The sequence below is a fragment of the Belonocnema kinseyi genome, chromosome 5 (genome assembly GCF_010883055.1).
Source record: "Belonocnema kinseyi isolate 2016_QV_RU_SX_M_011 chromosome 5, B_treatae_v1, whole genome shotgun sequence".
Classification (NCBI taxonomy): Eukaryota; Metazoa; Arthropoda; class Insecta; order Hymenoptera; family Cynipidae; genus Belonocnema; species Belonocnema kinseyi.
The window spans coordinates 95924220-95947252 of record NC_046661.1 but is presented as its reverse complement, the minus strand read 5'-3'; the positions used below and the strand labels follow the sequence as shown (position 1 = coordinate 95947252).

At 30.3% G+C, this 23033-nt stretch overlaps 1 protein-coding gene across 1 annotated transcript in view; it reads right to left on the bottom strand.

The window, feature by feature from the left end:
* The window catches only part of LOC117173183 (neprilysin-21-like), a 69317-nt gene that overhangs the window by 18407 nt on the left and 27877 nt on the right, over positions 1-23033 (bottom strand). Inside the window, exons 5-13 of the mRNA XM_033361606.1 lie at positions 11908-12122; positions 5233-5328; positions 5028-5159; positions 4819-4917; positions 3428-3603; positions 1917-2103; positions 1675-1851; positions 946-1046; positions 794-849 (exon numbers count right to left, since the gene is read on the bottom strand). Of these exons, the coding sequence (XP_033217497.1) occupies positions 794-849; positions 946-1046; positions 1675-1851; positions 1917-2103; positions 3428-3603; positions 4819-4917; positions 5028-5159; positions 5233-5328; positions 11908-12122 (1239 nt within the window). The remainder of the gene's footprint in view (positions 1-793; positions 850-945; positions 1047-1674; positions 1852-1916; positions 2104-3427; positions 3604-4818; positions 4918-5027; positions 5160-5232; positions 5329-11907; positions 12123-23033) is intronic.

Sequence of the window (23033 nt, the reverse complement as noted above, 5' to 3'; positions counted from 1 at the left end):
TTTTTCCTTTTTTCCGGTTTAAAAGTCAATTGTTTGGTTCAAGATTCCAGTTTATTGGTTGAAGTTTAATCTTCATTTTTCAAAATTCGACTTTGTGGTTTAAAATTAAATTAATTCTTTCAAAACTTAATCACTTTTGTTAAAGATTCAAATATTGAGCTTAATTCGTTGTTAATATGTTCCACTTCTATAATTTGTAATTGAAGAACGGAAGTTGAATTTAAAGGAATGGTTTCAAAAATTTAAGTGATCGCATTTTGCTAAAAGTTCAACTTTTTGATTAAAAAGTCATCTTTTTTGTGCACAAATGCAACATTTAAATTGAAAAATCATATTTTTTAATAGAAAAGTCGTCTATCTTGGTTAAAAATTCGTCTATTTTTCTGAAAATTCAACTTTTAGGTTTGACAGAGAGTTGTCTTTAAAAAATTGGTCTTTTCCGCTTAAACATTCAACTATTTTATCATTATAAATTTATTTATTGAATATGGTACCTAAATTATATTTAAAAAATTATTTCTATATTCTTTCCTTACTATTGTTAAAAATTAACATATATCCCCAATTTTGAGAGCATTTTGGGCCATGAAATCTGATCAAGGCTTAGTGGATCCATGTGTGGTAAAGCGGGACAATATTTTTCTATCCAGCCAAAGCAATATTGAGTTATGAAATAGAGAATTCTAGGTGGCCCACTTTACCCTATAATATCCCGTTTAACCCTGTTTCATGGTATTTAGTTACTGATTCTTAAGTGTCTTTTTTTTAAACCGAATATAGAAAAATTAATTACCAATTGAATTTGTCCATGACTCGTAGTAAGCATTAACCGAATAGTGATGCTGCCATCTGTAAAAGTTAAGAAAAAAATTATTTTTATTAATTTATTTATGTTAATTTATTATTTTTATTTTTACTTTTTAATATCATGAAAGAAGGGCTTACTTTTGACTTGTATTTCTCCTGGACCGCTGACCGTCCAATGTGCGAATTTGTTGGAATCTTTGTAGAAGAGACACAAAGAAATTCTCAGGATCGATCACGACCTGATATAATAAAATCATAATTATATGATTAATAACTATCACCAAATGGACGCGCGTATTTACATCTCTTTATTTTATTATTAAACAGTTTTTTAATTGTCTAGATTTGGTAATTATATAATTTAGAAATTTCCCTGTGTCGGAAATTTAACAATGTCAGGAATTTTATTATTCGTGAATTTTTTAATTCTGAAATTTTACTTGTTAATAATGATCTATTCACAGACATTTTTTATTTCAAATATTTTACTGATGTGTCATTTTCATCTATTTTAATTTTATATAATATATTTTCTAACTTTTGAATTTTAAATTGTAAAATTTTTAACACTTAAAAATTATAGTCCATTCTCAAGTTTTCCATTCAAATACTTTTCAATTTAAAATTATTCATTTTTTTAAATTTTTTTCTTAATTATCGAATTTTGTGTAATTTTTGTTTATATTAAAAATATTCCATGAAATTACACTTAGTGTAACTTGGCACTTTGGGCAATATGGCACATGAGGCAATACAGGACACTAGGCAGTATGAAACATAGGGCAATATGGCACAGGGCTTCGATTGCTGAAATAGGGCTGTAAGAACTTGTTATAAAACAGAGAGATCATTAAATAAATAAGTTACCTCGGCCATTCTTCGTGCCAACAAGGTTTCATTATAAAAACCGGACCAGACGTGGAACTTTCCTCGTAAGGTTCGTAACTTGAGCAAAGCTTCTGTCCTGGTTTCATCATCCAGCCACGACATTACTAACATGCGGGTCGCGAGAGTTTCTTTCACACGCTCAAACAATGATGCAACCTTTAAAAAGAGAAATAAAACACTAGAAGTAAAAAAAAAAATTTGAATCATTAAGAACTACTCACCCTATTAGCTAGTGTCTCTAAAAATTGAGGTTTGTACTGCTGCACATAAAGAGCGCTTACTGCATCACTGAAAATGTTTTTCGTCAAATGATAGCAGGACGTATTCCAGTTTTCACTCGCAGTTACGTTTACTACGTCGTAAAGAGTGTCACTCGCATAGAGAAGTAGTAAGCCATTGTGAATTACCCTTTAAAGTAACATTATTTTAATTAGAATAATGTGATGGAATAAGAAAAAATTGATAAATATTTTCAGGGTTTCGTATCATCTAGATGACTTTACCCCCGTACCTCAGTCGAATTTACCCCGTAACCTAGCCGAGTTTCCCGGCACCCTAACCGACTTTACCCCAACCCTGCCCGACTTTACCCTGTACTCTACGAAACTTCACCTTGAACCTCAGACGAATCTACCCTGTACAGTATCCAACTTGTCCCGTACCCTAAACTCTGACACTACCCGACTTAACCCAGTACTCTATAGAGCGTTACCCTGAACCCTAGATGATTTTACCCCGACCTTACCACACTTTACTCCGTACCCTAGCAAACCTTATTCCGTACTCACGCCTACTTTTCCCCGAACTCTAAACTAATTTACCCTGTACTCTATTCCCCAAAATCTCGTACACTATTTGACTTATCGCTCACTCTAAGCTCTGACAATGTCCGACTTTACAGTACCCGACATCCCGTACCCTAGTCGACCTAATTCCGTACTCACACTGACTTTACCCCGAACTCTAAACTTCATACCCAATACAACTTACAGCGCACTCTAAATCCGGGCCCTACCCAATTTTACTTAGTACTCTAAATGGGTTTATCCTGAAAACAAGACGATTTTACCCCGACCCTACAACACTTTATCTCGTGCCCTAGCCAACCTTATCCCGTACGCACACCAAATTTACCCCGAACTCTAACCGACTTTACCCTCTACCTTATTCGACTGTACCTCGTACCGCATACATCTTATTCCGTATCCTAAGCCCCGACCCTGTCCGACTTTATGCAGGTTTTACCCTGAAACCTAGATGATTATACTCTGCCCTTACCAATCTTTACTTCGTACCCTTGCGAACTATCCCCTTAACCCTAGATGACTTTACCCCGTACCCTACACGACTTTACTAAGTACTTCATATGACTTTACCCGGAACCTGAAATGACTTTACTCTAAAACCTAGCCAACTTTACTACGTACGATAGCCGACTTTACCCCGTAAACAAGTCGACTGTGCTTAATTCCCTAGCCCACTTCACCCAGTAAATTAGGCGACTTTACCCCGCACCCTAACCCAGTTTACCCCTTATCCGAGCTGACTTTACCCCGTACCCTAGATGACTTTGCCCCTAACCTTAGCCGAATCTACCCTGTACCCTATCCCAGTTTGCCCCGTATCCTAGTCGACTTTACCCCGTACTCTAGCCAACTTTACCATGTACCCTAGTGAGAAGGTGAGGTTTGAACCAGTATAAATTAAAAAGAAAAATGATAAATAAACTGACCGTTTAGGAAACCGATTTAACAATTTTCCTAAGCTGCGAAAGTAACGAGGCGCCGTTACGTAAACATAATTAATGTTTTCTTCCTCGTAGCCAGCATCATAATCGGCGCGATTTCGATTACTTTGATCGGCTGTGGTGTTACCAATAGTAGCATTCACTAGAATTCCCCATCTTACCTGTTCACAAAAAAAGTCTACATTTTTTAAAAATACGATATACCGTAAAACGGGCTCAGCTGGACAATGCGGGGTAAAACGGGACCCCGGAATTTTTCTTTTCATCAAGGTTGCTACAGGTCAGGGACTTCCAACAAGTCAGGGTGTTTAACAATGGTCACAGAAAGTGAGGAAATATTAGGGAATTTAAAATTGATTATGTGAAAGTCAGGGAATGTCAGAGTAAACGTGACAGCGTCAGGGAATTTCCGATAAGCTGAAGTAATAGTTAATTTGGTTATTTTGTTAAAATTAAATATTTTTGTTGAAAAGTCAGTCTTTTTTGTTGGAAAATAATTTCATTGGTTAACATATTTTTCTGCAAAATTAAAACCTTTCCATTTTTTGTCGAAATTTTTTTTTTCATGGAAATGCATCTTAGCTGCAAATTCCCCAGTTTGGTTAAAAATTATTCTTCTTCTACTAAATTTAATTTTTAGGTCTAACTGAAACTTTAGCTATTCCATTTTTGGTTGGAAATTGATCTTTTTTTGTATAAAATTATTCCTTCGGGTTAAAAATTGAATTATGTAGTTAAAAATTAAGTTCTTACATAAAAAATTTAACTATTTAGATTTTTGTGTAAAAATTATAATTTTTGATAGAAAGTTATTATTCTTTGTTGAAAATTCATCATTTTGATTGATAATTTAAATATTTTTATGAAAATGTCTTTTATCAGTTTGCAAATTAATTTTTTTTATTAAAAGTTTTACAATTCTACTTTTTATTATAAATTATTTTACAATCTTGAATTGGTTTACAATCTTGAAAAATGTATTTTTTGGTTTAATTGAAATATTTTTCATTTGCAATTCAAACAATTTTTTTGTTGGAAATATAAACTATTAAACTTTTCTTTTATAATTAATTTGTTTTATACCAAAGATTCATCACTTTGTTTAAAAATTTAATGGCATCGTTAAAAATTCCTTTTTTCTTCTTTGAAAATTGATTTTTTTTAACGAAACAAATTTTTTTTTCATTTATACCTAAAATATAAATTTAGAACCCTCAGGGGAACTAAAAAATTGGTCACGTAAAAGTCAGGAAAACCCTGCTTGCACGCTTAAATATTTCTTTTTCTGCATAGAAAACACGTGTCCCGATTTACCCCTCAATTGCCCTTTAACCCCGTTTTATGTAAAATTTAGATTTTTTTATAAATGTTTTTACATAATCAAAGTTCTCCTGAAGAAATGATAAATTGTAGCGCACATATATTCTATGATCAATGTCCATCCAGTTGTACAAATCCTTGTGCCTCGGATAGATCTAATAAAGTATTTTGTAATTAATATTAACATTTTTTATTAAGGAATAATATTTTTAGTTTATAATAATACTTTTAGATAATAATATATGACAAACAAAATTGATTTTACCTTGTGCAGAGCTAAGCAAAATTGTATTAATTGGTCGGCCTCTAAGGATCGTTCCTTAGGATCCATATCATCAGGAATCAGCCTCTCAATCAATTTTTTAATTTTATATGCCCTCGCCTCTTCCTTATTATTCTAAAATACCAAACATAAATTTATCTTTAAAAACCTGACATTCAAAGAAGATATATATTTTTTGTATACGTGCCTTAATGACGGTATAAGCTTTACTTTCTGCGGATGTAGACCTCTTGCTACGACTTTCATCTAAACTGAATCCCTCCACCTGTCTCGATACGCTGTCCTAAAAAATACCATAATTAAGTACATGCAATGTAAGGTCGGATTTATAGGCATTTTTTTCATTAGAACATAATTTTTGTTTACTAATTTTTTTATTAGCTTGTGTCGTTTTGGCAAAAAAATTATTTTTATATCTTATGTTGTTTTTCACGACAAAAAAACTAGGCATCCTATCAGGAAGTGGTCATTAACAACTTTGCAAATCCTTCTTGCGGGCGCAATTTTTGTTGATTCATCTTTTTTCGCATAGCCTTACCAACACATGGAATTTTTTATTTTTCATATTTTTGATGCGATCAAAATTGAAAGTTTCAGTTTTTCAAGAAAGTTCAAAAAGTTATTATAATAATCTTGTAGAACTTTTCAAAAGCAACGTTCTTCGTATCTACTTTTTTTTCTATCGTGCATTTTGTGGCTTAACATTTTTATTTCCGTTGGATTTTTAAAATTTTGTAAATGCTATAACTCTGATAATTTCCTTTTTGTCGAAGAAAGGCATAGCTGGTTAATGCACTCATCCTTTCTTTTGGGACCTAAAAAAAGTGTGCCAAAGCAAAATTTTTATCATCAAGGATCACTGGTAACATAACTTCAACAAAATTAAAAGCAGAAAAGATTATTTATTTCCGCCTTCAAGTGTCCACAGTGAGCCTTATTTTAAAAAATTATTCATGAGATTAATAAACAATATCTGATTACATTAAACATCACCGACAACATAATTTTATCAAAATTGAGGGAAAATACTATTATGCTATGTCTTCGAATGTCTACAGTAGGCTTTTATTTATGTACTTTTTTTTATAAAATAAACTAATCCATCGACTTTTTTCGATATTTTCATTATCATAAATGTAAAAAAATATCGGGCTAATCAAGTGTAATTATAGTAATCTAGTGTAATTATAGTAATCTAGTGTAATTATAGTAATCTAGTGTAATTATAGTAATCTAGTGTAAGTATAGTAATCTAGTGTAATCCAAATAATCCTCTTCTAATCTGGAACAGTTCAAGTAACTTCGAGTAATCGACTTAAAATATGCTGTAATCCATTTGTCATATGCACTAATTCATTTGTAATTAATTTTGTGTCGAGTAATCCACTTATAATTCGAGATATTGTGAGTAATTTAGCGTAAGTCGAGTAATCCATTGTAATCCGTGGTAATTCACTTGTAATCACGAGTTATTAAAGTTAGCGGGCTAATAAATTTGTAATTCGAAGTAATCCATCAGTAATCCATTTGGAATGTACTTCAAGAGTAAAGACAGGCCGTTTTTAGTTGGAGTAATCCACTTCTAATCTTTGTAATTCGACCAATCTATTTTAATTCGAGTAATCCGTATGTAATCCAGATAATCCACTTATAATTCGAAGAAGTACAAGTAATAATGAGTTTTCCATTTGTAATATGCAGTAATTCATTTGTAATCCACTTTTTATGCAGAGTAATCCAATTCTAATGCGAGTAATTTAGCATAAGTCAAGTACTCTAGTGCCACCTGATTTCACCTACTTGTATTCCGTGTAATTCAAGTTATCCGAGTAATCAATTTGTAATTCGAAGTAATCCAATAGTAATCCACTTGTAATATATTTCTAGAGTAGAGTCATGCAGTTTTTATTCAGAGTAATCCATTTCTAATCCAGTTAATTCGACTAATAATCTTGTAATCTAGAGCAGCACAAGAAATCAGAAGTAATCCATTTTTAATATGCAGCAGTCAGCTTGTACTCTACTTCTAATTTGGAGTACTTCAGGTCCTTCGGGTAATCTATTAGTAATATCAAGTAATCCACTATTATTGTATTTTTTATCCACGTCTTTAGTGAATTAATCCAATTTTAATCCAATTTTAATCCACATAATCCACTCGTAATCCCCGGTATTTCAGATAATCTACTTGGCAGTCAGCGTAATATATTTACAATCTAGAATAATCCACTTGGCATCAGGTAATTGAAAGTAATTTAAGTAATTCAAAGAACTTAATTTCAGTCCAGTATAATCCAGATAATTCGAAGTAATTTACATAGGTAATCCAAATTTAACTATACAATTTTTGGTTGAAAATCTTTTTTTTGGTTAAAACAGTACGGCGCTGAAAAGGGATCGTCCCACGAAGGCGCTGATATACCAAGTGTGATTGTGTGTTACTTGTTTTTGTTGTTGAAAATTAAATTTTTGAATATAATATTAATATTCTTGTTTAAAAATGTAACTGATTGGTTCAAACTTAAAACAATATCTTATAAATTAAGTTTTCTTTCACAAGATTATTGAGTCTAGTTGAAAATGATTTGATTTAACATTTCAACTTTTTTTAACATAGGATTTAACTATTTCATTTTTGGTGAAAATTTGTCTTTCTTAGTTAAAAATTCATTAATTTCATTGAAATTTCATTGTTTCTTGGGTAGAAAATTCATAATCTGGCTAGAAAACTCATCTTTTTAGTTGAAAACTGAACTATTTTGTTTAAAATTCAACTCCTTACTTAAAAGTATAACTCTTTTGCTATAAATTCAGGGTAGCTACCCCCGTTATTTGAAAAAAATTTCGTTGAAACACACTTTATTTTTATCTAAAGTGCAAAATATTTATTTTAAAAATTTTTCTCCTATGAATTTAGCAATTTTTAGCACATTTAAAAACACGTAGGGGTGCTAACCCCATTAATTTCTTTAACAAATTTTTTTGGCGAAATATATCAACTTTATTTTTGTCTGAAGTGCAAAATATATATTTTTGAAATTTTTTCCTGTGAATTTAAACATTTTTAGCACAACTTTATATACATGTAGGGGTGGTTTACCCCATTCATTTTTTTAAAATTATATTATTCATATTTCATCACCTTCCTTGTTAGTTAAAAGTTCAACCCCTTCGCTATAAATTAAGTTTTCAGATTGAAGATTCTTAATTTTAGTAGAAAATGGTTTGCATGAAAATTTAATTATTTTCTTGAAAATTGGTTTTTTGGTAACAAATATATTTTTTTGCAACAAAAGATTTAATTAAGTCATTTAAATGAAAATGCGTCTTTTTTAGTTGAACATCTAACTAATTGGTTCAAAATTCTTGTATTTTATTAAATTTGCGGATTTTTTTGTAGAAAATTAAACTTTTTTGAAAATTCAAATATTTGGTTATTATTATTATTATTATTATTATTATTATTATTATTATATTTGGTTTCCGATAGAATTTTGAGTAATCCACCTCCGCTGGACCGAATTTTAAAACTTTTTCCCCTTTCACGAAATATTAATCGAAAATCGCGCCATGTACTTTTTAATAATGAATAATGAACTGATTTACAAGACTGTAATTCCCATAAAACTAAAAGAGTGTTTGAAAAAGAAAAAAGAAAAGGGAACAGAAATGGAGCTGTTTGCAAGAAATGAAACATGTCTGACATCTCGAGACAGTCTGGAGCCAAGATCGAGAAAATTTCAGGAATGGGAATCTGGTAGCCCTGGACTGGTTGGCGTATCGCCAAAACACGCAAGCAGTTGAGATTCGATATGGCCAACACATGGTGAGTCTTCCTAAATTTCCAGCAGCCCTTGGAATCTCTTTTCAACCTTGATCTCCTTTCCCAATCTCAGAGAAACTCTTTAGTCCTTATTTATCTATTTCCCCTCTTTTTCACACATGTCAGATCCTATTTTGTTCTTTTTTTTATCCCCCCTCCCTCCACTATCAATAAGCCCATATTTTTACCCCCCCCCCCTTAAAAAGTAATGTAGCCCATAATTCTATTAAAACCTAGGGAAGAGGGTGATATATTGAATTGTCAACAAACAAGATGTGAAATGAGGGGAATTCAAGGGAAATCTAATGAGAGGAAGTGTGCGTGAGGGAGATTGAGAGAAATGAGGGGAGGAAGAAGTAGAGGAAATTAGGGTAAATTAGGGGCGTAGGGGAAGTAAGAGGCGTAGGGTTAATGAGAAATTATTAGGAAAGGGGAATTCAGGAATTTGAGGAGAAATAAGGGGAGGAGAAGTGTAGGAAGTGAGAGTTAGTGATAGGAGGTGAACTAGTGAAAATGAGGGGAACTGCGGATAAGAAAAGTAAGGGGAAATGTAGGGTGTTAAAATTACAGGTGGGGGAGTCGGGTGTAATAAGGGGTATAGAAGTAGGGGAAGTGAAGGGAAGGTTAGTAGGAAACGGGGAGTGAAGGCTGGGGAAGGACTGTGAGGAAAGTGAGTGTTATCTCGGGAAGGGAAGAGAGAGGAAAGCAGAGGTGAATGAAAGAGTTGAGGAAGGCAAGGAAGGCGAAGCGAATATTAAAGTGTGAACAGCAAAAGTGTGTCGTCGAAAATTCATATTTTCGGGTTGAAAAATTAGCTGTTTTATAGAAATTTCGTCTTTTAGGTTTGAAACTTAACAATTTTGTAGAAAATTTGGGTAAAAAATTAATCTTGTACCTTGAAAATTCCTTATTTTGGCTTAGTATTGAACCATTTTAGGGAAAATTCGTCCTTTTCAGTTGAATTCAACTGGATAAAAATTGTTGTTTTTTTCCATTGAAAATTTGTTTTTTAAACTGAAAACTTAACGCTTCCATCTCTTTCTTTCTTCTTCTTTTGCAGTCCTTTTTAGTTTTATACGAATGTTGATATTTTTAAAATTAGTTTTTCTTTAAACGCAAATAAAGTTTTGCCGTATTTTGTTAAAAATCTTTTTTTCGCAAATTCAACTAAAAAATTCAAGGGCATTTTGAAGCAAACAAAAAAATTGCAATTTAAAATTTGTTGTGATCCAAGAGTGATCCCCCCTTCATATTTTATGAAAAAATAATTAATTTCAATAACTAAACATTGAAAAGCATGAAAAAATTACTCTTGTTCGTTAATTTGTTAATAAAATCATAAACAAGTTTTTTAGTTTTTTAATTTTTTACTAGAGAGCTATTTTATTGAATTTGAAAATCTTTAAAATAGTAGTATACTTGAAAAGTTGAACAAAATATGTATATGTAATGACAAAAAAATGCTGATTTGGCTTTAAATTTTTTTGCTTAAAATGTAATTTCCTTACTATTTAATTCAACTTTTTTTTCTTAAGTAACGAAAATAGATTTTCTAAATATTTCTATAGCCAAATAAGATAAAATTGTTTATTTATTATATCGAGTTTATAATTGATTTTTGTTTATTATTCAATAATTTTTCAATTCGGAAATTTTTATTTCATTATTTCAAAATTGTTTTATTTCCAATTTTTTTTCGGGAACTTCACAAAAGTCTCGATATTAACCGACTTCCAATTTTGGTACATACATCAACAAATTATTTTTTGAGCTTAAACAATTGAATTCATTTTAGCATTTTCATAACACCGAAAATCTACCAAATTAATTATAAAACCGATGTGGCCAATTAAAAATTTTATTATACAACGAAAAAATTTTTCAAACTCATTTTTGTTAAAGAAAGATATTGAATTACAAAAATACTTGTTTTTGAAAGAATTTGTATCATTTGTTTACCCATTTTTTTCTAAAAGTACATTTTTAAGTTAAAAGTAAAGAAGTATATATAAAGAAAGTCAAAATGGGCTTTTTTACAGATTGTAAAATAACAAAAAATGTAAATTAAAATTATATGATACAAAACTTGATGTATTCTAACAGAATAACCTGGAAAATACAAAAAATTAATACCACTTTCAGCCACCAAAAACGGGTTAGACGTTTTTTAAGTTTGAAAAAATAAAAAAAAATGCTATTAGTTCTAAAAGCATTGCGAGTTTTTCATGTGGAGAATTTTCTATTACGAATAAAAATATAAAATCATATTTTAAAAAAAATTGTTGATCAGTTTAGAATATTTTAAAATACTTAAAAAGAATACGTTTTTTTGTTAATAGGATACTTATTTACAATGTTAACAAAGGTATTTTTCATCAAATTAGTTCTGTTCAGACGGAAGGATCGCACTACTATTTTTTGAACGTGAAACTAATTTTGGACTTAGTTCTTTGGCCACTTCAAAATAGTCAAAGAATGCCAAATTAGCAGTTTAAAGTTCTATTTTTAGTTTTTCGTACTCCCGAACAGAAAAACTCATAGTTTCGGTCGGGTTTCTGTCTGTGGCACTTTTTACCAAAGAGACAAAAATATGGAAAGGAAAGTAGGGGAAGTGAGGGGAAAGTAAGGGAGGGAAAGTGAGGGGAAATAAGAGAACGTGGAAGAGGCGGGAATTGAGGAGAGGAGAAGTAGAAGAAGTGAGGGGAAAGGACTAGATGAAATGTGGCAAGGGGGACTAGGGGAAGTCAGCGAAAATGTGAGTTGTTTATTGTAGGGAAAGTGGAGAGGAAGTGGAGTGATTTTAGGAGAAACGAAGCGAGAAGGAAGTAATGGAAATAAGGGAAGTGTAAGTATGAAAAGTTAGGTAAAATGAGGGGCGTAGCAAACGTGGTAGGCTCACGGGCTATGAGAGAAATTTAGGGATGGATTATGAGGGGAAGTGAGGAGAAATTAGAGGGGGAGTAAAGGAAGTAAGAGGAACTATGGAGAGTGGAAGTAAGGAGAAATGTGAGTTGAAAAAGTCATGGGCCCAATGCTCACCAGATTTTGTTGGAAAAATGAGTTGACTTGATATCCAGTCGGCAGATCCAAGAAAACTGCAGATTTTGTGGAATCCTGAAGATCAGTGTCGATGTACAAATCAAACAGAGGTGCTCCATTTAATTTTAGAAGAGCAGCAACTAGAGGAGTTACATCTTCTGGAACGGAACTGCTTGATGACAAATAGCCTCCCAAATTATTTAGTAATTGAAGAACTGCAATGAAAAATAGAAAAAGTGAGATATAGTGCATAAAAAATACATCTTGTTGAATAAATAATTAGTCTTCTAAGTTATTAATTTTTGCATTAAAACCTTCCCCTCTTATACCTTCCCTCCCCTACTCCCTCTACATTCACCACTTCCCCTCCCCGAACTCTACTGGGGGGATTTTCAATTAGATCACAGCTACCTGCAAGCTTCCCTTCCACTACTGCGCTAGCAGCACAGAAGGGGAACTCGCCGCCGATGAGTGCAGTAGTAGGGGAAGAGGCTGCAGGAAGCTGTCGGAGAATTGTTGACTGGTAATCCACTCCTTCCTCGTCTACTTCCCTCTCACCTCACTTTGCCAGATAACACTCCCTTTTCTACACTTTCCGAATCTACATTGCGCCTCAGTTCCCCTCACGTGGACTAGCACCCCTCCCCCCATTTCCCCACACACCCAACTGAAAATTAGAGGATTTCCGACAGGTACTAAGAAAACCTAAAAAGTGTAGGTCTTCCCTCCCTCTTGTGACAATTTGTAACATTTAGAGAACGCCCCCGACACCATCAGAATTTCATTTGACACTAAAGCTAACCCCTCTCCTATTTTTCAATGCAAAATATAGATGGCATTTTTTATAACCGTCAATCGAATTATGAATAATGAGACTGAATGTAAATTCTTTTCCTATTTTTAGAGCATTCTTATTTTTGCTTGATTTCAAGGAAATTCCCCCTTTTCTCATTTTTTTCGCTTAAAGTTGAACTGGAATAATAAAACCCAATAAGAAAATCCCACTATTCTTGGTTGAAAGTTAATTTTTTTTGTTTGAAAATCTACTATTATTATTTTTTTGGTTCAGAATTCATTTCGTGTTGTTAAAAATTGTACTACTTGATTGCAAATTTAATTGTTTCGTTGAAAATACAACTATTTTCTACAAAAGTCATCTTTTCTGGTTAAAAACTCGACTATTCAATTGAATTTTTTTGGGTAAAAAAGTTCAATATTTGGTTGAAATTTTTTACTTCTTTGTTAAAAATGATTTTTTTTTGAAGATTCATCTCATTGGTAAAAAATTTAAATATTTTGTTAAAAATGTATTTTTTATTTGAAACTTTGAGTGGCTGTAAGAAAATTGACAGAATTAACGGATAAATAATCTCCTTGTGGAAAATTAATATTCTTGTTTAAAAAATCAAAATTGTTGAAAATTCAACTATTTGGTTGCAAATAAAAATTTTAGGTTGAAAATTTATATTTTCGGGTCGAAAATTCAGCTGATTTATAAAAAATTTCTCTTTTTGGCTAAAAAATTTCTCTTTTTGTTTTAAAAACTCAATAATGTGGTAGAAATTTAATCTATTTGGTTAAAAATCAAGTTTTTGTTGAAAATTTATATTTGTGGTTAAAGATTAAATTATTTCGATAAAAAATTAACTATTTGAGAAGAAATTAAGCCATCTATTCAAAACGCTAAGTACTATGTTAGAAATTCGTTTATTTTTTGTCTTTTTTACAAATTAATTTTTTTTCAAATTTAATTATTTCACTTTTAGTTAAAAATTTATTATTTCTGAGTCATCTTTCGAATTTCAACCTTCGTTTTCCCTCCTTTTCCCAACTTCTTTCTTCTCTACTTCGCCATCTTAAATGTCCTCCCACATGTCCCTTTACTCCCCCTTGCCTTTTTTCAGCACTTCCTCTAGTTCCTGTCTCCTCAGTTCCTCTACTTCACCTCCCCTCATCTACCTTATCCTAAATTCCCCGCACTTCTTCTAATTCACAAACCCTTTATTTCCCCTAAAATCCCCTACTTCCTATCCTCTTGTGAGATGTGAGTTATCAGTTAGAAGTTGTGAGTAATGAGATTTGAGTTGTGAATCAGGAGTTAGCTGTTACTATTTATGATTTGTGAGTTGCTATTTAGAAGTTATGAGATGTGAGTTATGATATGTAAGTTGAAAGTTAGAAATTAGGAGTTAACATTTAGGAGTTTAGAGTTATGAGATGTGCATTGAAAATTAGGAGTTAGGAATTATGATATATGAGTAGAGAATTATCAGTATGGAGATGCGAATTAGGAGTTCGTATTTTTAAAATGCGAGTTAGCTGCTTTGAGTTAGGAGTTACTATTTAGAAATTAGGAGTTACGAGATGTGAGTTGAGAATTATGAATTAGGAGATGTGAGGTAGGATTATAAGTTGTGAATTACGAGTTAGGAGTTATGAAATGGTGTTGGTGTTATAATATTTGAATTAGAAGTAATGAGATATAAGTTAGAAATCATGCGGTGTGAGTAGATAATTAGGAGTTAGGAGATGTGAGTCATGAGTTCTGAGTTGCAAGATGATAGTTGAGAATGAGGAGTTATGCGATATGAGTGAAGAGTTCTAGTTTCTCTTATTTCTCTTTCTCTCCAGAAAATCCTACATGATATATTGTTTTTTTTTAATGAGGGCAATTTTTCCGAGATGGAAAATAAGTGTGCCTTTAAGCGCGACCTTTCTTTTACGTATAAATAGCGAAAGTTTTCCGCAATTAGCCTTACCCTTGACATCATACTATTCAAAGACCAATGATAGACTTTCTTACTTTTACGATCATTCAAAATCATGGCAGGATCTTAAAGCCAAACTACGAACATGAAGTCTCGGAAAGTTAAAAGATAGATAAGAATTTATATACATATACATAATACGTGACAGGAAATTCTGAGCAAGTTATATTTGCTCTCTCAAAAGTTCTTGAGGGGTGGCTGAGAAATATCTACGGTTCAATAAAAATGTTTACATTCAGTAATATTAAAAACTGTCGGGAATTTGTAAATCAGGAATTTTATAAATCATGAATTTTCTTATTCTAAAATTTGTCAATTCTGAAATTTTCAAATTGAGTAATATTAAACGTCGTCGGCAAATTGGGAAATTTATAAATCAGCAACTTTACATTCTTCGGAAATTTTATACATCATGAGTTTAATTATTCGAGAATTTTTTAATTCAGTAATATTATAAACTGTCAGGAATTAGGAATTTTGTAAATTAGGAATTTTATTATTCGGGAATTTTAAAAATCAGGAATTTTATTATTTGGGATTTTTTCAATTCGATAATCTGGTAATATTATTAAGTTCGGGAATTTCTTTATTTAGGAATTTTACAATTTAGTAATATTGTAAACTGTCAGGAATTTCATTATTCAGGAATGTTCCAATTCGGAACATTTTAAATTTAGTAATATTCAAAACTTTCGAGCATTTTGTATATCAGGCAGTTCATTATCCGGAAATTTTATAAATCAGAAAATTTATAAGTCAGAAATTTTATTTTCGGGAATTTTCCAATTTAGTAATATAATAAACTGTCAGGAACTTTATTATTCGGGAATTTTTCAATTGGGAAATTTTCAAATGTATTGATATTAAAAACTGTCGAGAATTTTGTATATCAGGCAGTTTATCATTCGGTATTTTTATAAATCAGGCATTTTATAAATTAAGAATTTTATTATTCGGAAATTTTATTATTTGGGGATTTTCCAATTTAGTAATATAATTAACTGCCAGGAACTTTATTATTCGGGAATTCTTCAATTGAAGAATTTTCGAACGTAGTAATATTAAAAACTGTCGAGAATTTTGTTTATAAGGCAGTTTTTTATTCGGAAATTTTGTAAATCAGGAATTTTCTGATACGGGAATTTTATAAATCAGGCATTTTATAAATTAGGAATTTTATTATTCGAGAATTTTGCAGGTCGATAATTTTAATATTATAAACGGTTCGGGAATTTTATTACTTGGGAATTTTCCAATTTAGAAATATAATTAACTGTCAGGAACTTTATTATTCGGAAATTCTTCAATTGGAGAATTTTCGAATGTAGTAATACTAAAAACTGTCGAAAATTTTGTATATCAGGTAGTTTATTATTCGGGAATTTTATAAATCATGAATTTTCTTTTTCGGAATTTTGTAAATCAGGAATTTTATTATTCTGGAATTTTATAAATCAGGGATTTTATAAATCATAAATTTTCCTATTCGGGAACTCTCAAATTCAGTAATGTGAAAAACTGTCAGGAATTTGGGAATTTGGTAAATCAGGAATTTTCTTATTCGGGAATTTTATAAATTATGAGTTTTCTTAATCGGGATTTTGCCAATTCAGTAATGTTCAAAACTGTCAGGAATTCGGGAATATTGTAAATCAGGTATTTTATTATTCTGGAATTTTATAAATCAGAGAATTTATAAATCATGATTTTTCTTATTCGGGAACTTTTCAATTCTGTAATGTTAAAAACTGTCAGGAATTTGGGAATTTTTTGAATGAGGAATTTTACTATTTAGGAATTTTATCAATCCAGGATTTTATAAATTAGGAGTTTTATTTTTCGGGAATTTTTCAATTGGAAAATATGGTAATATTATAAACAGTTTGGTAATTTCATTATTGGGGAATTTTTCAATTTACAAATATAATAAACTGTCAGGAATTTTATTATTCGGGAATTCTTGAATTCAGGAATTTTCAAATTTAGTAATATTAAATACTGTCGAGAATTTTGTATAACAGGCAGTTTATTATTCTGGAATTTTATAAATCAGGAATTTCATTATTCGGGAATTTTATCAATCATGAATTTTTTTATTCGGGAATTTTCCAATTCAGTAATGTTAAAACCTTTCGAGAATTTGGGAATTTTGTAAATAAGAAATTTTATAAACCAGAGATTCTATAAAGATTCTATAAAGCTGGTAGTATTATAAACTGTTCGGGAATTTTAATATTTTGGAATTTTCTAATTCAGTAATTTGTCAGTGTTGGGAATTTTATTTATCAGGATTTTTGTCTCGTCTCAGTAAAAACACCTGCCAATGAATTTATCTTTGACAAAGAACTTTTTAGATTGGAATAAAAGTTAGGTAGAGAAATAATTGAATGGAAATTCAATGAGCGTACACACGTGCCCCCATCCCGCCAAATGTAAACTCAAATGAAATCTACATACAGGAACATTTGAACGGGTTCCAGAAAGACAATAGCTGTTCTAGATTAAGAAAAAGTTGATTGAAAATCACCCGTGTTCGATTAATTCGTGTGACCTCAATAAAATATAGCTCTCTCATTTTTGTTTGTGTTTTTACTGGACAAAGAAATGAGAAAATCTGAATATCGATATGGAAATGTAAATCAAAGTACTATCTCCGTTGGAGCGATAAACCCGGCGCTCGGGTATATTTTTAGCGTATAGAATCGATAATTGTGTCGACCTTGATATTCATAGATAATTTATACGAAACCTTATCTGACGTGAAATTGAGCTGAAAAAATTTAAGTTAATTGAGAAAAAATCCAAAGAATTTGTAAAATGCAAGTCAATTTAGAAGAAATTAAGTGTATTAAAAAAGTCATGCGGTCAAGTGGAGATGGATTATAGCGGATTATGTTGGATTACTCCAGAATATGTCGGATTATCCTGGATTGATTTTTAACGACATTATTTAATTTTCAATCAATCCAGTAGATGAACTTTAATAAAAAATAGCTAGAAATTAGTTAAACCTTAAATTAGTTAGAATAAAAAAAACAATTTTCGACAAAATTGTTCAATTTTTAACAAAAGAGATACATTTTCAACTAAAATAAAGAATCTTCAAACAAAAAATCTTTTTTAAACAAAATTGTTACATCTTGATTAAAGTAGATAAGCTTTCAACAAAATATTTGAACTTTCAACCAACAGAATTTATTTTCTACCAAAAAAGACAAATTCCCATTGAAGTAGTTAAATTTAAGAGTATAAATTTTTGATGGAAAATGAAACAGTTAAATCTTTAGTTAAAAAATTAATACTCAATTAAAAAAAAAAACGAATTTTGAAGACCAAAACTAAATTTTCAAGTAAAGAAATGAATTTTCAACTAAAATGATAAATCTTTATTTGAAAGTTACTGAAATAAGTGGACTATATTTTCACTAAAAAAATAATTTGAAGTAAAAAATGAACGGGTATTCAACAAATTAATTATATTTTCAACCAAAAAGATGAATTTTGAACTAAAATAAGAAAGTTTTAATTGGAATAGTTATACTTTTTGTTAAAAATAATTTTTTGTAAGAAAAAACAACGATTTCAATGAAATAATTAAATTTTCAAACAGAGAAATAAATTGTCAATCAAAATTAAGAATCTTCAAACAAAGAAATGACTTTTTAATAAAATCGTTTACTTTTCTACAAAGTAGAATTGTTTTTAACCAAAACAGATGAATTCTCAGTACAAAAGGTAATATTTTATATTTCAACAAGAAAGGATTTTAATTTCAAAGTAAAAAAAGTGTAAGTCAACAAAAAAAGACGAATTTTCAACGAAATAGTAGAATATCCAATTAAATAGTAGAATTTTTAATAAATTGTTGAATTTTTTACATATCAGAATTTTTTTAGAAAAAGAGAAAAAATTTTAATAAGAATTGTAAATTGTTTAATTTTCCACTAAATTATTTATTTTTTAACAGATAAGAATAATTTTTTTTCGAAAAAGATCAATTTTCAACGAAGTACATACAGTTTTAACCAAATAAGACGAATTTTCAATCAAATAATTGAATCTCTAATTAAATAGTTAAACTTACAATAAATTGCTGAATTTTCAAAAAAGTAGATTTTTCTAAACAAAAGAGTATAATTTTCAATAAGAAATAGAAATGGTTTAATTTTCAACTAAATAATTGAATTTTCAATTAAAAACCTGAATTTTTAACCAAGAGGAATATTTTTTTTAGAAAAAAATGATTTTGCAACAAAATAAATATATTTTCAACGAATAATATTCATTTACTACTGCAAAAGACGAATTTTCATCCAGAAGAAGAATTCTTAACCTGATTGAATACGAATTAATTAGATTACAAGTGGATTGCTGAGGATTAGAGCTGGTTCACAAGAATTAGGTCGAATTATAATTGGATTACTACTGATTACGGCGAATTAATAGTGGATTATAGGGAATACGCTGGATTAAAAGTGGATTATTCCACATCAGAATTTGATTACAAGTTAATTAATCAAATTGGATTTCGTTTACGGTGGATTACGCCAGATTATAAGTGGATTAGAACTATATTTCTCCGAATTATAAATAGATTACCATTGATCACTCCGAATTCCACAGGGTTACAAGTGGATTACACAGGATTAAAGTGGATTTATTAACATCGGAAATGGATTACAAATAGATTACTCACAGTGCAAGTGAATTACCACAAATTACATATGATTATACATGGATTATGTTGGATTGGAACTGGATTTCTCTAGATTAGAACTGGATTAAAAGTGGATTACTCGATGTTATAACTAGTTTAAATGGATTGCTACGAATTACAAATGCATCACGCTGGATTACAAATGGATTATCAACATCAGAACTAGATTGAAAACTGATTACTCGGCTTGTAAGTAGATTACGTAGTTTACAATGGATTATAGGTAGATTATTTAGGATTAGAACTGGATTTCTCTAGATTAGAACTAGATTACAATTGGAGTATTCAGGATTATAACTAGTTTATAAGTGAACTACATCAGTTTATAATTGGTTTACTACTAATAGCGGTAAATTATAAGTGAATTACGTGGAATACGCTGGATTACAAGTGGCTTTTTCACATAATAACTAGATTACAAGTGGATTACTCGCATTATAAGTTGATAGGAACGAATTATATAGGATTACAGATGGATTATGATGGATTAGAACTGGAATACAATTCCATTACTCAAGCTCACAAGTGGATTACTTCAGATCACAAGTGTTTACAACAGATTACACAAAAATAAAATTCGATTACTCCTAATTAAATATGAATGATCATGGATTACTTGAATTAACCAGCGGATTTCTCCACGTTTACAAGTGATTACTAGTGTAATACTCCAGATTATTACTGGATTACCATGGATTATTCTTGATTGCAAAAAGATTACGCTCGATTACGAGTAAGGATTTTTCCACGTTAGAACTAGATTACAAGTGGATTATACCGGATCTCAAGTGATTAAATCAAATTATGCTGGATTACAAATGGATTTTTTTCTGTTAAAATTAGATTACAAGTGGATTATCCTGTTTATAAGTGAATTACGGAGGATATCGAGTTGATTTAATCGGATTACAAGTGTATTAAAACCGGTTAAATCGGATTAATGCAGATTACAAGTGAACTTCTCCGAATTATAACTAGAATACTTTTAAATTTTCCGATTTACAAGTATATTACTCTGGCTTACTTAAATTACTTAAATTGGAACGGATTCTATTGAATTACCGGATAACGAAACGGTTCAGCGAATTACCAGTTTTTCCACTTTAAAAATATTATTATAATGATTCCATAAATAATAAAACTCGAATTATTTCAAGTTGATTTCCCATGAAGGTTTTTCTGATAATGATAAAAAAAGTAACAAAAACTGCCTTCGTGTTAAAAGAACTTTTATATCCTCGCTTTGACGTCCCTTGTGCATTGTTTAACCTTTTGTGTAAAAGGCTGAGCACGCAACAAGTACTCTTTAGAATTTCATAAGAAAAAGAGATTTCGTGTGATTTTATGCGCGTGAAAATATGCCACTAAAAAAGCTATTCATTTCATTCAGTCTTCAAATGCCTGTTCAACTTAATCATTTTTATTATTATAGGAGACTTTACTCTCTTCCCTATTCATCTTTTTCCCCTTTTTTTCGGAATTCTTCTTTTTTCTCCTTTTTAAAATAAACTTCCTCTTTTTTCCATCTGAATTTTTTTCTTGAATGCGAAATTACTTGATAGGTACCAACAGGAAAATTCAACTATCTATTGTTTGAAGTCAATTCTTTTAAATGGGAAATTTTTTTATTATATTTTTGGTTAAAAATTCTACTTTTTGTCAAAAACTTTCTTAGGTTGTTGAAAATTCAACAAATTGGTTGATCTTCTTTTGCTTCAAGGCCTAAAAAATCTTATTGATTAAAAATTCAACTGTTTTTTTTTCAAGATTTCTTTTTTGATTACAAAATTTATCTCATGGTAGAAATTTAAAACTTTTTATTTAAAAATGCAACTGTTTTGTTGAAAATCTTCTTTTCGAATTAAAAATCCATTTCTTTGTATAAAAATCCATTATTTCATTAAAAGATATTTTTTTAATTTAAAAAGTCGACTATTATAATTATCTTCCAAAATTAATCTCTTTTGGTTGAAAATATAATTATTTTGTTGGGAATTCAACTATTTTGTCAAAATCATCCTTTTTCGAGGAAGATTTCCCTCTTTGGTTGAAAATTTAATTATTTTGTGGAAAATTCAAGTTTTTGGACTCAAAACTTAACTGTTTTGTAGAACATTAGAGTTTTTAAAGTGTATAATCTAAGGTCTGGTTACAAGATTTTTTTTCTAAAAATTGAAAATCTATTTTTGTCGAAAATTTATATTCGTGGTCTCAAAATTCAACTGCAGCGTAGAAAATTTCCCGTTTTGACATGAAAATTCCATAATTAGATCAAATTTTTTGTTTTCTTTACTGCAAAATCTTTCTTAGTTGCAAATTTTTTTGAGATGAAAATCAAGTCTTTTCGGCTTGAAAATTCTAATATTTGGTTGAAAATGCAAATTCTTTTGGTTGAAGGTAATTATTTTTTATTGAAAATTCCATCATTTGGTGGAAATTTCATCTCTGTAGGTTGAAAATTCAACTATTATATTAAAAATTTGAGTCTTTTGTAGAAAATGTAACCCTTCTTTTTAAAAAACTTATCCTTTTTTTGGTATAAAATGAACTTTTGGTTAAAAAATCAAATTTTATGATAAAAATTGCAACTATTTGGTTTTAAATCAAACTTTTTGTGGTAAAATAATTTTTCTTCGTTGAAAATGTAATGATTTTGTTAAAAAATACACCCTTCTTGGTTAAAAATTCCCCTTAATTTAACTTTTTTCTTGAAAATTAATTATTGCGGGATACATACACGAAAACAGAATACTCAAAGGATAAGTTAAAGAATGTAAGTATTCAATTAGAGCAGAAGAAGAGATGAAAATACAAAACGACTTTGAAGCAAGCAAGAAACTGCTTTATAAAAAAATGAAAGGCAACAAAAGTACAGAATTTGTCAACATGAGAAATAGTAGGGGGGAAATGATATATGATGCAGACGGAATACTAGCGGCTTTCAGAGACTATTTTAGGAGACAATTCAGGAATGAAGCTATAGGACACCACAACTGCGATGTTGAACACGATGCGATAGAAAACTCAATTTAGAAAGTCTGTGCCACTGAGGTTAGGGATATAATTAAGAACTTGAAAAACGGTAAGGCTCTCGGGATAGACGGTATTAACGCTGAAATGCTTGAAAACGGCGGCGAGTACATACTGGCGAGGTTAGTCGCTTCTCAGTGGTGTAACTTGTAAATGCGTAAACACAAATGGCTGAAGTTTTGACAGGCGTCATTTGAAGGATCAAGCTCGACGAAAATGGTTCACATTAATGAATACTAATGCCATCTCTTAGAATTTTCAGGTACTTATCAGACTGCCTAGTAGACTGTCCGAATTGATAAATGTATGTTTCAAAATGTGAGACGTCCCAGATGATTGGAAAAAAGCGATTATCGTACCAATATACAAAATAAAGGGAGATAAAAGCGACTGCAATAATTATAGAGGGATTAGCTTATTAAGTATCGTAAGTAAAATAAACTCAAAAATACTTATTCTTAGGGTAATGAAAATAACAGAAGCAAAGATTTGGGAAGTCCAAAGTGGGTTTATGCACGGAAAAAAAATTCTTGAGGCGAACGAGTGAATCGAGAATATATTAAACTCAAAGAAAGTGTACGCTTGGATTAGGTAAAACGTTTAGTTAGAAG